The 26,082-nt window shown below is 35.4% G+C and overlaps 2 protein-coding genes across 4 annotated transcripts in view; one reads left to right on the top strand and one right to left on the bottom strand.

Moving 5' to 3' along the window:
* The window catches only part of LOC142975219 (anaphase-promoting complex subunit 11-like), a 43,720-nt gene extending 24,079 nt beyond the window's left edge, over positions 1-19,641 (bottom strand). Inside the window, exons 1-3 of one of the 3 annotated variants that reach the window (XM_076117950.1) lie at positions 19,480-19,641; positions 19,142-19,390; positions 12,326-12,466 (exon numbers count right to left, since the gene is read on the bottom strand). In XM_076117950.1, coding sequence (XP_075974065.1) covers positions 19,155-19,390; positions 19,480-19,498 — 255 coding nt within the window. In that variant the 5' untranslated portion in view covers positions 19,499-19,641 and the 3' untranslated portion in view covers positions 12,326-12,466; positions 19,142-19,154. Of the gene's footprint in view, positions 1-12,288; positions 12,467-12,793; positions 14,420-19,141; positions 19,391-19,479 lie in introns of those variants that run through there. The other 2 variants (XM_076117949.1, XM_076117947.1) reach the window with 2 other exon arrangements.
* Positions 19,642-19,907: 266 nt separating this feature from the next.
* On the top strand, positions 19,908-25,926 carry LOC142975213 (protein YIPF6). Its single transcript, XM_076117937.1, has 6 exons — positions 19,908-20,044; positions 20,483-20,602; positions 21,983-22,061; positions 23,198-23,369; positions 24,241-24,398; positions 24,852-25,926. Exons 1-6 carry the CDS (start codon positions 20,018-20,020, stop codon positions 24,968-24,970), a joined length of 675 nt encoding a protein of 224 aa, XP_075974052.1. The 5' UTR covers positions 19,908-20,017; the 3' UTR covers positions 24,971-25,926.
* The last annotated feature ends 156 nt before the right edge of the window (positions 25,927-26,082 follow it).

Raw genomic sequence — 26,082 nt, 5'->3', positions numbered from 1 at the left:
TCATATTTAGCTTTTCTATAAACTCATGAATCGGGAAAAAACCTCAGCTGCGTGCACGTAAAATTCTCCCAACCATACTTGTATGAGTAAAATCACTGTAAAATGCAATGCACGTCATTATATTTTGATGACATAGAAAATAATTGGTATTCGTAATTTTCCTTTAAATCACAGTATTTATTCTGGATTATCCAAATTTACAAAAATATAATATAGTAAAATTACCAAACAAAGTATAAATAATTAAATTTATATAAAAATGTGTGGAATCTAAACACGGTATCGTGTCATTCAGTTAGTCATTATCGTAACCCAAGTTAGTATCGGGGTCAACGTTAAAACTAACCACATGTGGTTTATTAATATTATTGACACATTTTACTGCTTTTATTAACAGAAATATCCGTTGAATATAAATGACGCAGTTTCTAACATGATTTCAATCTTCATTCATACTGTACTGAATGAAAAATTACTTTTGACAGGTTTTTTCTGGGTTTCTGGTAAATATAGTTTGAGACAGTATGTACCATCGGTGAAGTAAGTTTGGAAGTGTTAATTTTTTTCTGCTAAATACTAATTTTCAGACTGTTTGCACGAAGGGTTAACTAAGGAAACTCACTATTTATTCAAAATTCTCAATCCATGTTATTAGTGTTTACTAGCCACGAGTTCGTGTTCGAGTGACGAAAGGCGTGAATGATTATAGGCCGTGTCATTTATCGAGTTATTCCTGTAGTAGGGGTTAACATCCTGGCTGGTGGCGTTGCCAACGCGGATGCAGTCACAATGCGGGTAGAGGGTTAATCACAACGCCGGGCTGCGGACGTCACTCGTACTAACATTCTACAGCCGCTTAGGGGGGCACGTAATGCTCTAAATTACTTTGGCATTTGTAAAACGATTTATTTGTGTTATGTCACTGACGGTAATTGTTGTTTCGGAAGTTTAAAATGAAGAAAAATTGTCTTAAAGACGGGTGGCGTTCTGATACCGTAAATAACGTTGGTAGGTTTTAGTGTGAGACTATCGGTGTAATATTTTAATTCAAGCCAATGGTGTGATTAACATTTAAGTAAATGTAGAAGAATTAATCCCAAACGTTGAGATTTTTCCTAAGGAAACTAACAAGCCAACTCTACTGGACTAAACAATGAATAAAAACCATTATGACGGCAAAGGCACCGTCATAAAACACATCACTGTCTATAAACGTCTAATGTATGCAACTACTAGTCAGTATCGCGGCAAATTAAAACTTGTGAAGTAAAAGCCCATCTAACTGTATAAGGGGGCGTTTAAAACAAATGCGTGGGAAGACAACGATGTCTTTGGACAAAAGAGATAGAAAGTCGTATTTTCTGATGTCCAGATAACAAGCTTTCGTAATATATGTCTATAATAGGGAATGGAATAGTTTATAATGAGCCAGAACACATAGTAACGTTTCCGGATACGTGTCACACATAATATTGTAATAAAGCTTCACTTTTTAAGGCTTCCGGAAAAATGAGTAATGGTAAGAAAGCTCTATGGATTCTCTGTGAATACTTTCTTGGGATTGAACGGGGATCCATTTTTTCGTGTATACTTCTGCAGCAAAATTAAGCGTTCAATATCACGACTATAATCAAGCTAGTTATTGTAATTTGACGATCGTCGAAGAGGTCGATCTTGGGAACTTTCTAAGGGAAAATAAGAAGAATTCATCTCAGGGTAAAACCTAATAACAAAATATATGTTAATGGAAAAAACTTATCATAATTCAGACAGGAATGTCACTGTCCTTCTATTAGTTTCGCAATTTTATGTGACTAATTTCCGTGCGTCAAGGTGTGTCAACAAGAAGGGTTTCCTTGACTACCTGTTGAATCTTAGTCATATCGATTCAAGAGTATTAAACGCAACAGATATCCTCATAGGGAAGGATATCAGAATTACCTACGATAGACGTATAAGGAAAATAATTACAATCCAAATAAATGGTTTCATTAATAAGGTAAGCGTGTCAAGGATTCAAAGGTATTAAAGGAAATCAACGGGATACGTTGGATTGAATTATATTGCAATGAACATGAGTCAGGAGAACGCAAAACAGTTTAGTAAAGTTACATAATTTATTGGTCAGAACTTGCTGCAAAATTGAAAAGGTTTTTCTTATTCCTCTGAATTAGCTAGCATAGTCTAAACAAGAAGTATATTCTTGATTCTTGCTAGTTTTTCCTTTAGCAGAAGGAAAAACTAGCTCAGAGTACTATAACTTTATTCACTGGTTATAACTCTATCCACGGTTTTATATTTCGGTTACAGAACACTCAAAGGACAGGCACGACCAGTTTTATGAATTACAACCACCAGTCTGAATCTCATTATCCACGCTTCTAACTTTTCTAAAGCACTTCTAGTTTTAGTTTTTAGTAAGTCCCTGTCGGAATATTAAATCTTAGGGCTGTAGCACACAAACTCTAAAACAGATCGACAGCGTATAAGACTTATCATCCACATTTATTAGTATTATGTACTATAGTATTTTCGCCCCAAATAACTTTGTGTCTCCATGTAGCCGCTGCGAGGAAGTAAAATAGCAAAAACAAAAGATTTAGCTAAGTGCGAGTGACGTCTTAGCTGTTACGGGCTCACGTTAAATTTATACCTAGTTGACGATTGAGTTTATGAATAAGAGTTTTATAAACTGACGTCTAGTTAACGGTCTGAAGACGATATTAAGATTAAATTGGAGAAGAATACATGGATGATTCCTTTCCCAGTGGAAATTTACGTGTGCTACAATCCTTATAGTTTTTGCGCTGTTATCGCCACCGATCTACAGTACAAGGATATGGCATAAGCGACAGGTAATGCCGTCAGCGTGCTTAATCAGACGTTAAATGAATCGCAACCATGTACAAACCGGTTGTATGAAATATTAGAAGGTAACAATATTGTTTGCACTGTGACTTATTACGATTGGACAAGTCAAATCGATTTTATGGAATATTGAAAAACTATTTTTGTGAAATTCTTAACGGGTCGAGATCTCAAAAGTATTTTTTTACAAATATTGTATTGACACAACAATAATTAGCTTCAATGGTAATCGTATTTACAATTTTAAAAAGGACGAATTATAAATATCCTATTTCATCTTATGTGACCTTTTTGAATTTGTATTAATTGTTATTTCCTCTTTAACTAAAAATAGAAGCCCTAGTAGGCAGTTGACTCACTAGTTCTTTACCAGACGTTTAATAACAACTCAATGGATTATACATCATTGGTTTGGTTTTAAAACACATCCTCTATTTCTAGGCAAAGACCCTGGGGATTTCAAGCTCAATAAAACACATCACAATATCCACATAGTAAAGTTACGAATAAATCAATAACATGCAAATACAATTTACTACAACCGACACCGACAAAAGGATTTACCTAATCCTATTTACAATAAACAGTGCATTTAAAAACAAACAATAACAAGCCGTAAGCCGAGGCATGTCAAGCCATGTGCTCCTCCTACGCAATACGAAGATTCATATAAATGCAAACAAGATTACGACACCAGTGGCAATGCTTTAAACCGGATCTGTCTGTAGTTATAGATACCGTTACGTTTACTAAACTGCTGAACAGTTTTCTGTGAAATTCAGTCTTTGTACTAGATGTCAACGGCTTGTTTTCTGTTAGAAGAAAGTTTTTGTTTGGCTTAGGTAGTTTGATAAATATCACATGTGAAATTTTGGCTACAAAGAAAGTATTTGTGTTCCAGGTAGTTTCATCAAACTAAGGCTGCGTGCTATAGTAAAAGTACGGGTTTGGGATACATAACAAATTGCTTTTGGGAAAGAAAATTCTGTACCAATTTCAGCCGAACACTACCGAAAACAAAACAAAAATATGTATGTATGTAAAATCGAAGAATTGAAAGCTCGGACATGTTCTAATTTTTCATGAATTTATAATTCTATTTGAGAAATGCTATAACTTTTTTGACACCTAAAAAACTATTTGACAAAGTCATGACAAGATGGAAATATAGATAAAAGATAAAATCTAGGAATTCTGTGAGAGTAAACTAAACTGTAACACGTGAAATAATAGCGATTAAATATTTCTGTTCGGAATCGTATCAATATTCATACGTAACATTTCTATAAAATAGATGTACCGAAGTCGCTCTGATCTAACAAGATATAATTTACACGCATCCACCGTTTAGATCACTTTAAGATAAATTATGATACTTTATAATAAACTACTTACATGAAAGATAGATTTCAAGTATTTTCAAGAAAGATTCTACACAGAAGATACACGATGAAGACGAGCAAAAAATTAATGATTTATTATTTTTTTTGCAGCAATTAAGACTGGTTAGAGACTTAAGTTTGTTATTAAACTACGATTTTAATGAAATAATCATTGAATTAAACGATCAATATTACAGTTTCTTTCAGTCTTAACGAATTCTAATTAAATAAATAGCACAGAGTAAAAATGTGCTATAGTTCACAATGCTTGCGTTTGCTACAATATGATTGGGTGATTGATTATATCCCGGATGTCTGATACTTCTATTATTTTATAAATTGAGTCACATAAGGTACGATTCAGACCAACCGGCTCGCGTCGCGCCGCATCGGAACGGAGCCGTACGCGTGCCGCGGCAGCCGAACGTGTGCCGCGGCAGCCGAACGCGTCCGTCGGAGCTGTACCGCTACTGCGGTATGCGTACGGCTGCCGCGGTAGCCGCACGCGTGCCGCGGCAGCCGACAGCGTCCGCTGGAATCCAATCATATGTCTGGACTAAAGAAATTAGTTTTTCTTCCGTATCCATTTTTGATTTTAATATGTTAACTGTCCCTTGAAGAACACAACTTCAATGATTCGCTAGTTGCTACACCGTAATCTCCGTTCGTATTTCACGACGCACAGCTGACCGGCTCCGAACGGACCCGACGGCAGCCGATTGGATGCCGACGGCGCCGTTCGGAGCCGGTCGGGGCCGGTCGGCCGTCGCGACAGCCGAACGCATTCTGCGACAGGTCGCGGCAGGTCGCGACGCGTCGCGGGATGCCGACGGAGATAGCTATGCGTAAGTTGCTTGCAAATATGAACTGTATTTACTGTTGATACATTTCAAAGTTCTTTACCGCATTGTAAAATGCCGCCCGGCCCGGCCCGACGCGAGCCGGTTGGTCTGAATCGTACCTAAGACCTCGGCGTTGGATTCTTTTAAATCATCAATGATTGTTAACACCCACCAATAGCCAAGAGATTCTTGCTCTGTCCTTTGGCTCTACTTGGCTGTTAATTCACAAACACTTACTTAGACAATAATTGACCTAAATGCTTTGATCTTTATATACAATACGAACCATGCAAAGTAACGATACAATACTATACTATACCTGTGTGATGAATAGCTGATAACTGTAACCCTACATAATAAGAAAGAACACAAAAGAACTAAGCATCCCATTACGAACATTGCTCTGTAATTTACTACAATTATTTCGCCTCGTCTGTAGGTCGTATAACTATGCAGTAAGTTCTCGTAGAGATGTAAAAGATACATCGATGTTTTAGAAACATTACAGAAAAGCATCTATGGTGAATCGATATTGACAATAATAAAACGTTTATTCATTGACTAGCTGACCCGTGCGGCTCCGCTCGCGTGAATTTCGTACTGTTGCTTATTCGTTTGAGCACGCAAATTGCGAAGCACTCGATACACCTACACATAAAAATGCTAACAACTCTTTGTCATCTAATGGTTATTTACGAAAGGGACACACAATGTGACACAGGCTCAGGCAGGCCTGATATCCTGTGGTTACCTTCTTTTCCTCTCTCGTCAGTATCCGTACCAGTTTACAGTGTAAAATATAATACCCTATTAAAGACTGACCATTGCTTACCCGTCTGGATTCAGAATATTATTATAGCTACAGACAGACCTATCTGCGCCGGAGCTCTTCACACGCGTAATAATGTATACTTGCGATGATACGTCCGAAACCGCGTAACCCGTAATTATTTTTTATATATCATCCGTTGTTTATTTTTTAAAACTTACCACATAGTCTGTTTCATATCTATGCAATTTATTTCCTTAATGCAACCAATTTTTGGTTATGTGTTACGAACTGCAACGCCATCTGTTAGTTGCGGCGAACAACGACAACAAACGAAATTACTCGGTTTGCCATCTAGGATATCCCGAGCGCACCGGACCCACGTAAACCGACATTTTTGTGTAATATATCATACAACATTTATGTTTGAAAATCTTATAAATGTATAGCCTGTTTTAAAGGTATTTTTTTTTACTATAAAGCAATCAAAATAAATTAATTAGGAAAAACATGCTGTGTTGCTGACCATAACGCCATCTATTGGTTGGTGCTAACAACAGGTATCGATACGGCAGGCACCGCGTTAACCATATGCGAATGTTGTGAAATGAATTGCAATGCCATCTATGGTCTCTTTAGGGAAACGCAGGTTCAAACGATTTCTACGTATTTTATTCAATTTTCTAAAAATCTATGAAATTTTATGCGATAAAAAGTATCCCAATACTTGCTCCACTACTTATTCTATGCATATAACAAATGTCAGTGCATTCTATCCGGTAGTTTTTACGTGATAGCGTAACATACAGACAGGAAAAAACCTGACCTTGAACTCTCTACTGATTTATTATAAGTATAGATGTTTGAAAAGACAGAGGTGATCTGCTTAGACATATGAAATCAAGGCAACCTAGGATCCGGAAAAGTGATTCAGCGAAGGACGATTTTGGTTGTCATAGGTTGTATAAAAGTTACAAGTTGACTACTGTTCTTTGAAAATAATGTCTGATAATCTAACTAATTTCTGCAAAACTGCGTTAATCTTATCTCTAAATTGTATTCGATTATGCTTCGTGTACCTTCATATTAAAACATCAATATTTCGATGCGATCTGTTTTATCTGAATAAAAATATCGATAATATGTTTATTACGGTGTTTACATCCCTACTCGTAGTCTATTTGTGCTTACAACAAGTAATTTGCATAAAACACAGGAGACACAGGTGTTATACGTACGAAACTACTAATATTCGAAGTGTTATTATTACACAAATGATAATGCTTATTTATTGCCTATTATATAGATATCTATCGGGGCAGTCCAAAACGTTTGATTAGATAATAATTATTAGCGTGCGTACAATAAATTGAGCAGTTTTTGTTTTCACTTGTAATTATAGAATATTAAATTGTTTTGACATTAATTGAGTTATCATGTATTATGTTCGCGGCTTATTTCATAGAGGTATTTATTTGAGTTAGTTTTGGGAAATTAACTGCATGATAAAATACAAAAATATTTTTATCAGGGAATTTCCCATATCATTGTTATTTCTTTCGAAGTTTATCATTTGTACAACTATTTTGTACTTTCCCATTAACATCTTAGATTATACAGGCGGAATAAACTTTACCTCTTTTTCTACTGCACTTTTACGGCTAAATTACTAAACCGAGTTACATGAAATTTGGTGGGATGATAGTTTGTATTCCGGCAAAGTGTATAAGTAGGAGGCAATTTTTCATACGTGATTTTATTTGCGCAAAAGCTAGTTAATTATATATTTATACAAGTTTTTCCTCCTATGCATTACTTAATATGTAATCAATCGATCAATCGTCGAGGTAAAACTGACTGATAATTACCTTTTCTAAGGTAAACTTGTATTACACGTTCTATAATATTATACGTAAATTGTCTATAAAAAGTTTCGAGTAGTATTGCTTGGAGAAAGTCCGAATTTAAATAGTAATTGCCAACGTTTAAAGATACATAATCAATTATAGTAGTAATATACTTCATTTTAAACATTTTACTGCCGTATTGATCGCACTTTACGTAACTGGAAAACTGCACGGTTTGTTTGTTTAGATTATCATGGTCACAATGAATTCAGTCAGGTTAAGGATAAGGAATGAGACGTACATTCATACAGAACTACTCATACATAAAATAAACTCATACATTTTTCCCATAGGAATTGGCGGAGACCAAATAAAGCCGCTTGGCGCGATCCTAACAAACTTCCCTTGCCTCATTCACATCCATACATCTTGTCATACAGGCTTTATTTCCACTAATTATGGAACTAGCTGACACGCGCAACTTCATAAGAGAGAATGGCTCTAAATATTCCCCGTTTTTGTAACATTTTTTACTGGTACTCTGCTCCTATTGGTCGTAGCGTGATGATATATAGCCTATAACCTTCCTCGATAAATGGACTATCTATACCCGAAATAATTTTTCAATTCGCACGAGTAGTTCCTGAGATTAGCGCGTTCAAACAAACAAACTCACAAATATTAGTATAGAAGTATAGATTTTGAATCGCCAACAATCTTTGTCAGGAGAAATAAGCCTGACACGATATCATCATCAATATAGTTCTACCTTCCTTTAAACGACTTAAAAGGGCGTTTTTATAGTAATATGGACTCAATACAACTCAATTTAACTCGGTATTTGGCTAAAACGAGTGTCAAACAATAACAGTGTAGAGTGTAGGATGCAAACGATTACAAGGTCGCCAAGGTTGTTGAGAACGAACGATAATTGTCATTAGTCTTGTTATTATACACTATACACCGGCAACAGCGGCACCGAGCTAAGACATTATTAACCTAGCTTTTATTCCAATATAACACCCGTTTATACCCGCGATCTGGTCTGCTTAAAAATATGTATGGAATTGTATAATATAGTATTGTAGCACATGGTAAAAAGTATCTACGAGTCCTAGATTTTCAGTGTCGCATCAAAATGTATTCAGTAGTTCAGGAGTGTTTAAGCATCAAAAATCCAGACATTCGTTAACATCGATACTATTCTACAATGTACGTATTCGTAATATTTATTAAGTATGAGTTTCGAAATAGCGCTATAGATTTCATGGTCAATATTTTAAGAAGATTAACATAAGATCATAGGCTTATCTGCCGGAAAATGTATATAAGAAAAATAATATTAGTCAGATATCATATTTTATGGTTAATGAATTTAAATTTTGGTAGATTTAAATTCTATGTAAACTAATATTATAATGAGGTAAATCGTGAGTAATTCCTTTTACTAACCAATTTATAATTAGTCACTAAATATCTATTAGCTACTTCGGTCCCGGAAAGTGGTTGGGAGATTCCGAAAACTCTTTTTAATGACGACTCAATCATTAGTTTCTGCGAAATTTGACCATGTGACACACAAACATAAAATCACACCTTCTTTTAAGGATAGTCATAGAGATCAAAGACGCTACTTGCCACACTATTCCTACAAACTTCTTCTGCTTCATTCACAAACATACATCTCGTAATACATGTATAATATGGTAAACTAAATCATCACAAGATCATCCACAACCTGTTACATATTTGGCCAACATTAGACCTGCTCGTTAAGCGTGGTTAATATAAAACAATTTACATGGTGCCTGACAAAGATCGATTCAACAGCCATATTAGTTTAATTAATACGACATATCAACAAGTTTTTGTAGGCTCTATACCTAACGTTTGACGCGTGTATAAATAATTAAATACGACCTACGCAGGAAATGATTGAGTATGTTTTTTTCTCATCTTTTATATCTAGAACTACGTATATTAATTTGCTATAGTTTATGCGTATGTTCGCTAGCGGATCTAGGGGTACTTAAGTAGTACTGAAAATCCTATGATTTAGGGACTCTCAGAAGATACTCGAACAGCTTGTCTGGAGTTAGGAGAGGCTGGTAATCTGTCATTCAAGTCCTCTTCATGCAAATACCAATCTAAATTTTCTCATACAGATTCACCTATTAGACCATGTAAATTTTTATTGTAGGTCCGATTTTCGTAACCATTGTATGTGATAGATAAATAAATATCATATCTGTTATTATTATACTCAAGCATAATTGCGAGAATTTCAGATTTTAAGCTTAAAAACCAATATCCCGGATTTGCTGCGTTTGATACCTAGCAAAAAGGACAACTATAACACGGACTAAATTATTATACTGTCGCTATTTGTATCAATAAAGGATAAGAATAATAAAGTCACAATATAACGAGTATATAGCAGGCCCGGTAGTCCCATAACCCGGCTTATAACAATATCGTTAAGCTGAAATATCAAGTCGTTCTAGTATTATGTTAGCAAAGACTTTCATTGTCAAGACTATGAGAAATACAATGAGATTTTCTTCGTATAATAAAAACGTGTCACACTTATGTATGCCTGTCATTTCTTTTATGTATTGTTAGTGTGTGGCACGAGGATAATTATTTATCTTTATGTTTTGCGTTCAATATCTAATCGCTCAGGTTTATTGAGCAGTAATTTTGTATGCTGTTTTAAGCGGCTATAAATAGGGTAGGTATTTTTTTTTGGTAACAACAATTTCATGTTTCTTTTGCAATAAATGAAGTATCTTCAGTATCCTACTAATATTATAAATGCGAAAGTTTATAAAATACTTTTGGACGAGTTTTGTTAAAATTGTGTTACACTGATAGCTTGTAACTTAGATTAACATATAGGATACTTTTTACTCCGGGAAAGACGGGGGCAGAAAGAAGAAAAGAGTTAAGCATATAAGTACTACGTATGTCAAATGCTGGTAACTAGAATTGATACCGTTTTTAGAACGATTTAGGCGACAGATTTCTCTATTTCAAAGTAGGGGAAGGGTATTTCGTGTTCTGAGATTCTTAACGGACGTAAGCAAATCAGTAATGCCTTAGCGAGTGGTATTATAATGGTCGATAGTAAAACTATGTTACGAGTTTTTGCGTCATGATCGAATGCGACTGTGCAATGCGATAATGATGTGCTATTATCTACTACTTCCATGCACCAGGTGTCGGCTTTGTGCTTTTTACTCGATTTATTGATCTATTCAGATGATGTATGCCTATGTGAATGATGACTTCTTGAAATTATTTATTTACTCTAGTAGATCTAATGATTTATTTCGTAGAAGTTTGGTAACTTTTCGGTTATCTTCCTGAAAGTAAGTTGCCTATAATACTAAGGGACAGTGTAGTTTTAGAATAGTAAACGGGATTCAAAATACCTCTAATAGTTTTGGGGAATATACCAGACAATGTTACCATCTAAGATTATTTGTAGAGCACTTTGCTAACTTTAATAATCTTGTGGTTAAAATAAAACGAAATAATTTTAAGATTTAACGTTCATCTGTACGAGATACACACGGTTTATCCTCATATTTAAAACACCATGACATGAGTTTTTATCAATAATTACTATCTACATTTCAAACATCATTTTTTAAAGTAAAAGACAATAGACACATCAGTTGTGGGAATTTGCTTAATAGATATTGCCAGCACGCAAAGATAACGGTAGACCGGCTTCTAATATCCACAGTAAGTAAACATCGATGAGTGTTCTGTGTTCAAACACAAATGACCATTCAAACAGTTACTAATCGATTGCACGATACATTGCAATCAATTATTTCTATAACAGATAAGCCGCTATCTTAATAGGTTTATAATAACCTGTACCTATATGACACACATTCTCTTCGAGTTTTATTTAAAGTATTTTATTTCCTATATTGCCAAACTGCACAAGTAAACGGAACACATTTCACTCTCTGCATAGCGTTGGCAGCGATAAGCCCAAATGTATGAACATCTGTTTTTTAAACTACGCTGCTGTATACATTATTTATTTCTTGCCATGTTTGTACTTTGACGAAACAGGGGAGTTCTATTTTCGGTGTCTAGTTTCTATAAAATTGCTGTCATTAAGTAATGTAGTTCTCGCCCGATAAACTTTCGTAACAAACCGTTTGATCAACTATCCTTATAAGCGAAGGAATGTTATGAATTTTTCCTTTCATATACGACCATCGAAAGTGAAATTTATTTCAGTTACCTATATATCCAGTATTCTGTAACACCGGAGACCTTTCCGTTGGTATATTTTATGATGTACTAAACTTCCTTTTTATGAAATCGTAATATAATTTTAGCTTATAATGGAAAACGATAAATTTAATAAGCTCGGACGCTGTTACCATCATCGTGAATAATGAAAGCGTTATAAAGTAGCGCAATCATTATTAGAATTGACATAATTATTTGGAAATTGTTGTAACTAACGAGTCGTGCTTGCGTAATACTGAGAAAATATCAACAAGTGACTAAACTGTAACATTTGTAAGATTGTTTATTTGTTTGAAACTTACCATTTCTTTCTTCAAGTAAGCTAGTTGTGAGTCCAGATCTGTGGGGGGTTTGTCTGAAGGCGGTGAGGGTGTCTCCGGGAGGTCAGCCTCGCCCTCTGCAAAGCCGCTAAGACTCTTCGGCAACGGTGGCAACCCTTGCAGAGACATGGTGCTGATCGCGCGGAACTGCTTACGTAGTCTGCCACAAAAACACAAAACAATCAAATCTCCATGACGAATATAACACGTTTTAACAACACAAGTCTGCGAGTAATTTAGAAAGGTAATTATCTATCATAAACGCCTTTTGCAGTGGAACGTTTTAAGTTCTACAATGTAATTATGATGACCTAGAAATTGCTCGCTGTATTGACGACTATATCAGCGTACATAACCCGGTTTGTTCAAGTTGTATGACCTTTTAACACAAAACCGCAGCTCAACGTACCGAAATCACGGAAGTGACGTTCTTTGTAGCGAGTTTTTATATGATAAGAATGTTCAATTATGAATTCCTTTAACCCACCTAGACTTAAGGTCGTCGTCAAGTATGTAAGCGTAAGCCTGGTCATCTATGTTTCCATCATCCGTGTTCCCGCTGGTCACTGAGGACATGGCATAGTTCTGTTCGGAATCTTCTGAGTCGCACTGTCCGTTGGTCTCTGCGTACTCCGGTGTGTCCAAACTCTCAGGCACGTTAGATTGCGACCGCATAGACTGAAGCTCGTATATTAACATTTCGTGATTATTCATGTCCTTCATCAGCTCCTTCTCCGGAGTACTGTTTGAGTTGCCATTGGTCATCTCCGAATCTTTGCCTTTATCGATAACAATGTTCGCGTCATCCTTGTTGTTATTTCTACTTGCGAGTATCTCTGAAATTAACATTTCTGTGACTCGTGACGTTTTTCTTTCCAGTGAATTGTTATTTTTGTACACAATTTCATCGGCTTTCGGACTTGTTGGTTCTTTTTGTGTTTCAGTAGGTTTGGAGATCTGTTTTGATGGACTATTCCGAAGTCGGTCATCGAATTCTTGAACTTCCTCCACTGAGGCGTAGGGTGCTTCTGACACCGGACTCTGTGGCTTCGCATCAATAGGATACGAATAAGGACTGAGGTCTGGTGATTCCAAAGGTGATCGTGTGCTATTTACAGGACTTTTGGGTAAATGTGAGTGCTCCACAGGACTTTGAGGTGTGTGCTTGTGGTCCACAGGACTCTTGGGTGAACTTGAGTGGTCCACAGGACTCTTAGGTGAATGTGGATGGTCCACTGGACTTTTTGGTGAGTGTGGGTGTGCCGCAGGACTTTTAGGTGAATGTAGGTTTTCTACAGAATATCTCGATACATTCGAATGATTTATAGGCAAGGGTTTCATTGGTTTCAACTTAGGTTTCGGTGACAAGGGTGGTGGAGGTGCTTTCCGTAAAGGAAGCGTCTTCTCTGCAAAGCTAGATGACTTCGTGATTTTCGATTTCGAGTCTTGATCTAACTTGTTCGACGTCGACAGCGACCTCACTAGAATTTGTCTGCATGTTTTGACTGCTTTGGAGTTCAACGATTCATTGGATTTTTTGTTTGATCCCGGCGTTGGAATCGAGTTACTATCGCTCGAACTTCTTCTTGAGTTTTGACCGCTAGATTTCCTTTCATCCGAAGAAGAGCTTCGATCACTTATCACATCTCTGATGAACGACTTTACCCGTGCCAATCCATTTTGTTTAGGTGACACAGTTGATTCACTCACAGTATTCGCCCTGTCCAAAGTTTTAGCTTTTGAAGTATAACTGTTCTCTTGCTTGGAAAATGCACGATTTTTCGTGAAACTAGCCTTCGAGTCCGCGACGGCCTTCCTCGTTTTCGCCAGCGCCTCCGCAACCACGCTCTGGTTGGGTCGCGGAGGCACAGGAGGTGGTCCTTTGATCTTACTGTTCTTCATCGGTTGTGAGTTAGTTTGTACCATCAGCATGCTTGAACGAAGCGTCACTCGAACGATACTATAATGTGCGTACTATAGTACAAAGAGCGCGTCAACACCAGCACCGCGTAAATCACACACGAGAGCGCTCCATGCGCGGGCGACACGTCCGACCCCGCGAGCGCGCGGCACTGACTGCCGTCTGCAGGCCGCCGGTGAGTGTGCCGCCTGTGCGACCAGCGCCGGTGTCGGAGCCGGCACACGCTACGTCACGGCTCCGATACTACGTACAATTCGTACGTACAACGTGCAGGCTTCGTAACAATTACCTCCACGACTTGGAGATTACTTTGTTCGTAGTTTACCATGGCTATTGCGTGTATCTGGTACTTTATGCACTTGGGTACCGACCAAACAATGAGTTGACCCACACTTTTAATAATGTAAAAGTGATTGTTTACTATGAGAATGAATGCAACAGTGGCTACCGGTCCGCGGCGGGACATGGCTATTGTTAGTGATTTCGAAAGCACTCTCTGACCTATTGTTTTATGGCAATCAAAATGTTACAAAACAATTGTTGTTTATTAGTATTTAGGTTGGAAGATCTATTCATATCACTCACCATAATAAATTATGCATAATGTATAAATTTGATAATACCATCTCATTTGAATAACATATTTTAAATTATAATTTTATAATCACATTTTTTCAAATATTTGGTTTATAAATTAATCAATGTAAATATTTGGTGTGAGGTAACTTTATGGGTATTTTATTCCCATATTGTGCTAGATCTAAACACAAGTTTTAAAGCTGTAGTCACACACTATGTTAGCAGTAGTTTAGATTGGATAAAATGGAAGGAGGGCACCCTTACCACCCACAGATGGGGTGGCTGTTAGCTATCAATTAAGTAAAATGGGTCAAACTGATACTTCAACACACATTTGATTTTTAAAATTAAAAAAGAAGACCATAAATATGCATGTATTTATTTTGAATGTTGCATATTCAAACTGTTTTCATGCTGCAATATTTTACAGTTAGTCTTGTTTAAATATGCAAAACCAAAAGTTATGAATTTTAATATATTAAGTAATTATTTAAATGTATTATTGTAACAATATATTGCATCATGTTAAAGAATTTAATATAGATTCTATAACACTTTCACTTATGACTAGACAGACATAACAATCTCATTTGTATGATAATGTGAATGCTATTTTCGCTAACAACCATCAGAGACCAGAATATAGTATAAATTATATTTTGCAATTTATTTTAAGCAGGTACAATATGTGTCATTTTGGGCATAAATACATATTGACACTATTGACAGTAGCATTGTAAATATTTGTAAAGAATTAATGATTGATTATATTTATCTATACTAATACAGGGTGTAAATGACAGCTAACCGAAAACTTTACTGGTAAGTTTGTGACACTGTATGCGCGAAATTTACTCCAACGATATTTCTCGGAAATGATTGGTTCCCGAGTTAGTCATTTTTGAGCGTTCAATGTATAGTGAACAACGCGATGTATCTCCGCGCATGCCTACGAGACTTCTGGCGGCGGCGGCGCGCTGAGCGACTCAGCGACGACATGTCGCGACGCGTCGTAGGTACGTACGCGTACCACCACGTCTATGCGCTCACTAGTATGCAACGCTATCATTAGATAACAATCTTATGTATCGTTTATGGTATCGTAAGTAGGCCCGTATGTTACAATAGCTCATAGTAAAATTGTAAGTAGGTAGGTACCTACTTGGCTTACGTGAAATCAAACAATAATAGCAAAACGTAACCAATAATAAGGAAGTGCTAAAACAAATTGTTATCAATGTCTATCAACACGCAAATACCTGGTGTATGGCGAGAGTTTGAGTACCTTTGGATCCGGACGTACAGGTGCAGAGCACGCCGTGCACTTCCACGTGCTTCACCATACATAACACATCAACATTTCTTCCTATTTACGAACACAACTGCACTTTGAAAACAATAACAACAAAAATAATAACAATAAAAACACTAACAACTCAAAACCGGAATAATAACAAGTAATAATAAACAGCAGTTCACACACGACACGACGAATAGGACATAACGAACGACACCGGTGAAGAGCTTCCGTCTTCCGCGAGCGAATTGCTCGAACTATCGATCAAAGAGAGCCGCCGGCGCGGGCGCCTCTCCGCTCACTCGCGCCGCCCCTCGCCCGCGCCACCCGCTCCCTCCGCGCCGTTCGTGCGCGCGCCGCCGATTTGGTGACGAGCGACGAGTTAGGATCCCAGCGAGAGATTAGATTCAATAAAATATTGATGTGGCATTACTATTTTTACTTGTCACAGTTGTTACTGGTTGCATTGTAGTTTTATTCAAATACCAAATAACATTACAAACATTATTGATGTAAGTTTAAAAAACTTTGATATTTATAACATAAAATCAGCTTAAAGTAAATAAAATAAACACGAAACGTTTATTTAATTAAACCATAAAAAATGTAGGTACATAACAATGATAACAATCAATATCCATTAATATTCTTATCAGAGAAACTAACTTATCATAATTCATAATCCCCGGAGAATTACTTAGCATCCATTTTGTCGCATCCCATCTATGTAACATCCACGTGCGGTCGCGGCGTCACGCGTCACTACGGCCATCTACTTTTAACCGATTCATTGCCACCTTCATTTTCGTGAACAATTCAGCCAGGCCCCATTCATTGGTCGGTGGCTCACCATTTGAGCCATCGGCCTTCCTGAAGGATGACTCAACTGATGAGTCATTGGCTCCTTGTAATGATTTAATGCTTTTCGCCATCATTCGAGCCAGTCTGACAACCAGAAACGTGTTACTGTGTTCTCCTATTCGAATTTGTGGATAATAAAAGTTAATATGGCGTTTCAAGGTAGTATTTGTTGGTTTTAATGAAATATTGCAGAGGTAGTAAACATTTTAGTAGTATTCAATCATTATTTATTATTGTAATATTATTTGTAGATAATCAGGACTACGACGATTTTACTGAATGTAGCCAGGCAATGTTTACTGATTTCCATGATCAACAAATTGAAGATAAAGAAAATCAAGGTTTTCCAAGCTGTAGTCAATCGATTTTACAAAAAAGTGTACAAGATGTTTTGCGGCAGTTATACAAAAGGTTTATGACACCTGACTAATAAAAATATTCTCTAAATTGAAGGGCCAGGTCTGATATTCACGGAAATGTTTAATGAGATCTGAAAAATGGTAGTTTAAGTGTTTTTTTTTTTTTAATATCCGTTTTTATACAATTTTGGTTTGACTCACCAATTGAGCCATCGGCCTTCCTAAAGGTTTTTTAATGACTCAACTGTTGAGTCATTGGCCATGAATCGGTTAAAGTCGCACCGCGCTTGTATGAAGTATGAATGAGCGTGTAAATATCGAATAGAATTTTGCAAGAACAAATGGAACAAAGCGACAATACATGTTAAATTGTTTATTAGAGATTTTTATAGCGCTAAAGAATATCAATAGGATTTTTTGTTGTTCTGTATGTATTTGTACGTGTAATAATAAGATATCACACATTTTAAATCTTATGAATTTACCTTTTATCGGAGAGCGGGATAATTATGTAATTTTCATTTTTAACATAGAACAAATACTAAGTAACGCTGCATACTAGTGAGTGTGAGGTTGACAGCTGTGTGCGTAATCGTGTCTGTGTGGCGCGCGTAGGTACACGGCGTGACGTCGACCGTCGCGGCCGGCCGCCGCCGGCGCGGTGTCGTTGGCCGAACAGCTGATAGCGAATTTATACGTTGTTTTAATCCATTGCTGTTTTTTGTGAAAAACAGTAATATGACGGTTTTTTTTTCATATTCATGTTGCATTGTGTAGTATTAACGAAATAATACCAGAAAAAATAAAAAAAAACGCATAAAAAATCGGAAAAATCAAGAAAAAACCGATGAAAATTTTCAACGCCATAAGCACCAGAATCGTGTCTAAAGTCATTTTTTTTCGTTTTTGGTAGGCTGTCGTTTACACCCTGTATAATAAAGCTGAAGAGTTTGTTTGTTTGTTTGTTTGTTTGAATGCGCTAATCTCAGGAACTACTGATCCGATTTGAAAAATTATTTCAGTGTTAGATAGCCCATTTATCGAGGAAGGCTATAGGCTATATATCATCACGCTACGACCAATAGGAGCAGAGTACCAGTAAAAAATGTTACAAAAACGGGGAAAATTATGACCCATTCTTTCTTATCTGACGCAAGCGAAGTTGCGCGGGTCAGCTAGTTTAATATAGAAATCCAATAAGATTAAACAAACAGTAGACTTGCTTTAAGGGGTATAGTGTGGCAGTGGCAGAGATAGCACTAATATTGCCAGACTCACAAGAGATTAACAAATTGGCAATAAACATGATACATATTATAAGCACCTTTAGATACCATATCTTAGGTAGATAATATTATAACTATTACATTAGATACGCTGAATATAAAAATTGATGAAATACAAATTAAGCAAGTAACATTGTCATTTATTTCAAGATTTGCAAATCCATAACTGTTTTAGTCAATTTGGGACGTGGGTTAAACGTGCCTTTACACTGTTGTAAATAAAAGTGACTAGATTTTACATCAACAATAGGTAAGGAGGACTGTTTACAAAATGCTGCTATGTATAGGCCTTTTAATTGACTAATAAATCAAAACCTTATTATAATTATATGTTGTTAGAATTCATTAAAATTTTACCCACATTAAAGTGATATCATGTGCAGAATATCAGAAAAATAGCATTGTATTAAGTATTTTATGAGTGTGAATATCAGAATGTTGTCAGACAAAGCTCTATTAAATAACACTTGAAACAATAGCACCGAGAATTGCGAAACAAGAGTTCAATGAAACATACTTGAGTGGCACTTACGCTGTTTCGTAATTTATTTGTTATTGAACTTCCAATCTTGTCTGCACATAGGACACTGTTGCTGAGGCTGTGAGTGCAACCACTTTACGATGCAGTGGATGTGAAAGCAGTGGGAACAAGCCCCCCACACCAAAGGACAGTCGTCTCCGGGAAGTTTGCAATCAGGGCAACAGCTGTCGAAGGGCATACGACAAATACCGCAGTTGTCGTCGTTCGCTACCCACCGCCAAGTCGCTACGCCCGTCCAACCTTCGAAATTGACGTTAAACGTGAATGTTTTGCCAAAAATACAATATACAACAAGGTTATATTAATTAGCTATAATGGAGATTACTCACTTTTAACTGTAACTTTCATATCATGAACTTTACATATAGTTGTCAATCTAAATTTATTCGGTGTCTGATCGATAATTATTAACCAAATCAACTGCAAATTAACAAAAACACGGTTTTTTCAAACAATCGATCTTTTGTTTGACGTTTAGCTTTTTAAATTTTCTATTTTGTTTGCCATTTTATTTCTAATGTTTGACTCAAAGTCTTTTCAGTATTATTATTGGGCTTGCTTAAGTTTTGACCATTTTTAATGTGTAAAGATTTCTCCTAGGATTTAAATAATTTTGTTATTCAAGAAACCCTCAAAATGTACTAAATATTTGTCTTCGAAAGCAATAAAACGAAACTATTAAAAATAACAAAATCCACAACGCACGGTTAGCTTTGTTTAACGGAACGTGTATAAAAAATTTTGTCATGTGGCAAGTAAACAGATGAGAAATGTCACTGAAATCGTCTATGAGTGTTTGATGTGTTGGAGTTTATTTATTTTATCCATATTTTATTGTGTTAATATAGTGTGAAATTAAAATTTAACATGACTTCGTTTGACACTAAGTACGATGTAAGTTTTGGTACAGCCTAAACCTAGTCCAAACTATTCTAATATAAAATATTAATTACCAATGGTTCAGTCATTACTTTTTGATAGTAACACACCTATAAAAACATTATTTGATGAAAAAGGCGTTGTTAGAATAGTACAAAGCGGTCTGATGAACTCGCTATACGAGCCCGGCTATCGCGTAAAGTTTCCTGTTTGATTAAAACGAGCATAAATGAGTCATCTGGTTTCCCAATTTTATCTTCACTATAGAAAATAACTTTACACACAACAATTTTTTGATTTTACTGTTACGATATTCTGCGAGAAGACTATAGAAAACTATTATTATATTTTTCCTTTTTTCAATGTTTGCTAAGGATTTGAACGTAAAATTTTCTTGTTAGTATATTTGTACCGTTTTTAAACACAAAAATCTGTATTGTTTTCATATTCTAGATGTACCCGGCGGGTGACGTGGGGGTGGTCGAGGGTGAGATGAACATTCCCACAAGGGGTGTGCCCTCCGGAGACAGTATGGAGTTCAACACACTTGATGAACCTATCAAGGAGACATTTGTATGTATCACTTTGATGTTTTAGTGGTTTTTATAGTACTGGTTTTTAATCTGTTAATCAGTAGAAAAATTGGTTATAGAAATAGTTTCTTTAAGAGCTCAGCCTAGTTCAAATTAACTTAACGTTGAATAGTAATTCAGCTGTGTTTAGACTTTTTGATAATCAGTGAATGTATTTAGATGAAACTTTTCAAAAGAATAATTATAATTGTTCTGAGTCTTTTAAGTTCAATTTCATACAAGAATATCATTTTGTAAGTTGTTATCAAACAATGATAGGTATACTGAATTAGTCTTTTTTAAATAAGCATTAGCTATCAGTAAAATTGTGCAATATTAAAGTTAATATACCAATAATCTTAGCAGTAACAACTTAAGGTAAACAGAATAATCTTTACAATTCAAATGTAAATCTAACTATTCACATAAATACAATGACAACTCGCAAAGCATTATGAACTCTAATTCTAATACAATAAAGTTTTAACTAAAACATCCGATAAACAGTAGTAGTGATAATAGAAGGATGCTATTATATCTTGTAAAGATGCAATTGTATTGGACCAAGTGGCTAGTTTATGAGTGTCACTGGTTCAGATTTTGTTAATGTTAAGTAGAAAATTGATGGGTCTGTTTTAAAAGGCAATAATATACCCTATTAGTTTCATTTGGTTGTTACATACATTAAGTAAATAATTGATGGGCTCACTTTAGAAGGAAATCTATACTAATACTAATATTATAAAGCTGAAGAGTTTGTTTGTTTGAACGCGCTAATCTCAGGAACTACTGGTCCGATTTGAAAAATTCTTTCAGTGTTAGATTGCCCATTTATCGAGGAAGGGTATAGGCTATATATCATCACGCTACGACCAATAGGAGCAGAGCACCAGTAAAAAATGTTACAAAAACGGGGAAAATTTTCATTATCTTTATGTGACGCAAGCGAAGTTGCGCGGGTCAGCTAGTAGTTTATAAAATATAAAATATTGTAGTTTTATATGCTTTTTACTAGTTTTTACATAAATGCAGTGTTCATTTTAGATTTATGTTGTGACATTTTTACTCTCTATTTATGTCTCAGTGATAATACTGATAGTTCAGATTTTATCAATCGAAAAATCATAGAATACCAGTAATAGTATCATAAATGTGAGACAATGTTTGTTACTCTATATCACCAAACTTCTGAATTTGATAGTTATAGTTTGTCGCCTGGACTAACCAGGCGACAAACTATAACTATCAAATTCATATGAGATAGTTTTTACCTGAGTTAATCAGAATCTAGACTAAGTTGCAAGAAGAAGCTAGTTGTTAAAACCTAGTTTAGTTTAGTGATTCAAATGAACCTAGGTCTGATGTTATTTTATTGTTATAGATGCGAGATTTGAGGGCTGTTGGCAATAAATTTTACCATGTACTCATCCCTAGAGAGAAGACTAGCTTGTTAAAAGAATGTGAGTAGATTTATTTATTATTTTATTTCGTCTTTTAGTCATGTAGAATAAGATTTTATACAAGACTTGTATTAGTTTTTGTTTATGTAGATTTTTATTTATAGGAAAATTTTATTTAATCCTCTGTGGCACAGTCAATAGTGTATCCAACTACTGATTATGTGGTCTGGGTTCGATTCCTAGGTGGGGCAAAGTGGATTTTTCTAACCTTTAGTACAATATTTTTTAATATTTGCCCCTGACTTTGGTTACATGCCCAGTAAATGGCTATAGGCTTGCCCTCTTCTGGTGGTTGTATTTCTTACACCTCTTTCACGCCACCATGTTAACAGGTGTATTATTATGTATGTATAAAATAATCAAACAAAATTACAAAAAAAAAAAAATGTTTCATGTCATTAAGATAAGATAACAATCAATCATGTATTTTTTAATCAATAAATGTACTATTAGTGTTTCCCATTAAAATGTAGTGATATTGACAAAAAGCATTTAATTTTAAGTTATTTAATAGCTTAACACATTGACATACATTTCCAATGATCTAATATCAATGACCTAGTTCATTTTCCCCAAAGAGATCAATATCATGCTGTGAAATGTAGATTGAAATCAATTATGTATAGAATTTCACTGAAAAAATGCTTTTTCGTATAACTACATGGCCTGATTACTTCAAATTCTCGGAATTTCACTTAGCCATAAGTAAATTTAGAAATACATAAGTGTAAAGTTAATAGAATTATTTTTATGAAAATAGTTTTAGGCCAGTGTATTTCAGTATAGGTAAATTGTGTGTCATTTATTTGACCTTTAAGTATAAAAGTTACGCCCACGATCGATTTGCGAAAGTAGTCTTACCCTCTTTTTCATTCACCCTTTGTCACTTGATAAAGGTCTTTTCTTTTACAGTTTATTTGTTAAATGAAGTGCTTTATAAATTGCCGGAAAATTGGGAAGTCTTTCAATATAATTATGTGATTCAAAAACAGATTTTTCACAATTACTAAATAGTAAACCATCAACATTGTATGTGAACTGAACGCCTATCTAACTTTAACTACAGATTATGTTATTGAAACACCTTTCAATCAGCAGTTAGATTATACAATTTCAAAATTATTTTTATATTTCAGGGGATCTATGGGGACCGCTGCTGCTTTGCACATTGATGGCCACGATCCTGCAAGGCGCGGAGAGGGCCGACAACTCCAACGACGGCGGCCCGGAGTTCGCTGAAGTGTTCGTACTAGTCTGGATAGGAGCCGCTATAGTCACTATTAATTCTAAATTACTTGGTGGCAATATGTAAGTTTAATTTATATTTATTTTACAATTCATGCCTATTATTATAGCCAATGGTGTAGGCAGTGTCGAATGAAATACAACCACATTTTAAATACATATGTATAAGAGGGAGTCTTTTTCATATTATTACTGTTGTAACTAACCATTGCCAATTATTCATATCGATAGATCTCTACTTCACTCGGAATCGTACCCGAGACTTAGTGATCCGTAGAAAACTAAAGGTTGTCTAGTTGTAAAGGTAGTACACATTGTTAAAATAGCTGAGTTCTATTTAGTGTCGGTATCGGTAACATAGCAAATCAAATTTTCTACTTTGTTTAGGAATTCAAGTTGATTGTTGTGTTTACAAAATCTACGCAAGAATCTTGTCAATACTATGTAAATATTTGAAAATAACGACACAACATTCTTGTGTTGTTTGTCAAATGTATAGTGTGATCTATAAATGTTAAATTTTCCTTACAATTGTTTGGGCTGTTTGTTAAACAGCGATTGGATAATGTCATGTATGTGATGTAAGCTTAAAGTTACCACACTTCCCATGTTCTAAAGTATATCTAAACATTTATTCGATACTTTACTCGGTCTGTGTGTGTCGGCCTATGTGAAGATCAATAAATATAAAAAAAGCCTGAGCTAAAAATTTGGAAAAATCGCAAGAAATCCGAATAAATAAAAACAAAAGCCAAAAAAAATGTTCTACGCACATCAATCCCCTTTAGATGAACGTTTCAGTAAATGGTTTATACCTCTGATCTGGTTTCATACCTGCCTAACTAAATTACACCAGTTTTAACTGTAGAAATAAAACCAATTATCTTTAGTGCAAATAGTTAATAATATTAACAATAACAATGTATGTTTTCAGTTCATTCTTTCAATCGGTGTGCGTGTTGGGCTACTGTATGTTCCCGATCGCGTTGTCGCTGGTGATCTGTCGCATCATACTGTTCAGTACGCAGACTACCTTCTTGTTCTTCTTACGACTGGTTATATCCATGGCGGGATTCGTTTGGGCTACTTTTGGTAAGTATTCTGTTATATATTATGAAATATGTAGTATGGAAGTGTTGTTTGACCAGCTTATAAAACTAATAGAACCATCGTTACTTCACTAGAAATAGAGTCCAGTAGGTTACCCGCATATCTTACTAATTAACGATTAATGTCTTAGGCTGCAATAAGTCTAATAAAAAACAAATAGTATACTTACTGCTTTACCAAAAATCTCTAAATGTCTCAGTCTACCTTTTGTACGTAAATGTTGGCATCATGCCTGTAATTGAGCTCCACTGCTATGATGAAGTTTATTGCCAAACACCTAACTCAAACTTTACTACTGAGAGATATTCCTCCTTAGTTGGAAAATTCAATAACTCTGCTGCAGGGTCTCGTCACTTGCTATCGCATGACGTATTTAACCACAAAAAGCAGTAAAAAATGTATTTTAACCTAATACTGTCATGTTGTATGTTACAGCTGCAACAAAATTCCTAGGAGACAGTCAACCGGACGGCAAGAAAGCATTAGCAGTGTACCCCATCTGCCTATTCTACTTCATTCTGTCATGGCTGGTCGTGTCGCACAGTAACGTGTAATGCACACGTGTTCAGTGTGTTTATTGTGATAATGACTGTTTAGTGTAATTTGTGAATATATGTTAGTTAAGTGCATCACTTTTGACTGTAACTTGTATATTTCTTGATGCCTTGCTGAGGTAATGGTTGCGCAATATGTATGAGAAGTTATTTGTAATATGGGTATGTGATATCCAGTGCATTTAGTTTGGTTTTTGATGTATAGTTAAGAGTCGGTCTCTTCCTACCGCTCTGGGAAAAAGACGGGATTTTATGTATAACACTACATAATATAATATATGTATACACTGCTGGGTGTATACATATATTATATTATGAAGGGAAAGGGAAAAATGAAGGGACGAATGGGCCTTGAGCCACTCTAGTTAAACTCGGGTTCAGTACTACTTATTTTTTAATTCTCTTGTCTATACTATTTCGGTATGTCATTCCCAAATTACGTATACGTATTAATAAGATATACTTAGTTCAATGTTTCTTCGTATTTCTCTTTTTTTATTTAGTTCTTCATAAAAGAAATTAGTTGGTTTAGTATTGCTATACTTATTAATTCTTGTTCTGAGTGTTGCCATGAGTAACAATTAGCTTATTACACATTGACATTATTTGTTATTCTAGTTAGTAACTCTATAAGTCATATTGTTATCTTCTTGAAGATGAAGGAGGTAAGTTTTTATTAGAATTATTTAACAAAATATCTAATCAAAGTTTTGATTACTAAAGTATTACGCTGGTCGAAAAACGAATCCAGTATAAAAAAAGCCATAGGAATTTAAAATCTCGTACATATTGCGCAACAGTGCCATCTAGTGTAGCGAGGTGTAAAATATTAACGTTCGGTTTTTGATACACTTACTTCTCTATGGCACAATGTAAACATTCCAGTTTAGCCTGCGAGTTTAACGTTGTAGAAATGTTTTTGTATATATTATCGATTAAAAGGCTATTTTCCGTCTCATGTATTTTTTATTTAAAGCTTAGTATCTTGTTTCATTAAGGTACGGTCAATTTGAAAGTGTTGCCAGTAGATTGACCTAGTCGTAGCTCCTTTTTTAATAGACTGTGATTGAGTATTAACCTGGAAACTCGGAAAGGACTTTAAACTCATGGGA

This window comes from Anticarsia gemmatalis, chromosome 9 (genome assembly GCF_050436995.1).
Source record: "Anticarsia gemmatalis isolate Benzon Research Colony breed Stoneville strain chromosome 9, ilAntGemm2 primary, whole genome shotgun sequence".
NCBI lineage: Eukaryota > Metazoa > Arthropoda > Insecta > Lepidoptera > Erebidae > Anticarsia > Anticarsia gemmatalis.
Note: the sequence above shows the minus strand (reverse complement) of the source record. Positions and strands in the feature narration are given on the sequence as shown.

Coding starts and splice junctions, on each gene's coding strand:
- LOC142975213 (XM_076117937.1), top strand. CDS start 20,018: ATGACTTCGTTTGACACTAAGTACGAT. Junction 20,603..21,982: donor AACCTATCAAGGAGACATTT/GTATGTATCACT, acceptor TTATTGTTATAG/ATGCGAGATTTGAGGGCTGT. Junction 22,062..23,197: donor GACTAGCTTGTTAAAAGAAT/GTGAGTAGATTT, acceptor TTTATATTTCAG/GGGATCTATGGGGACCGCTG.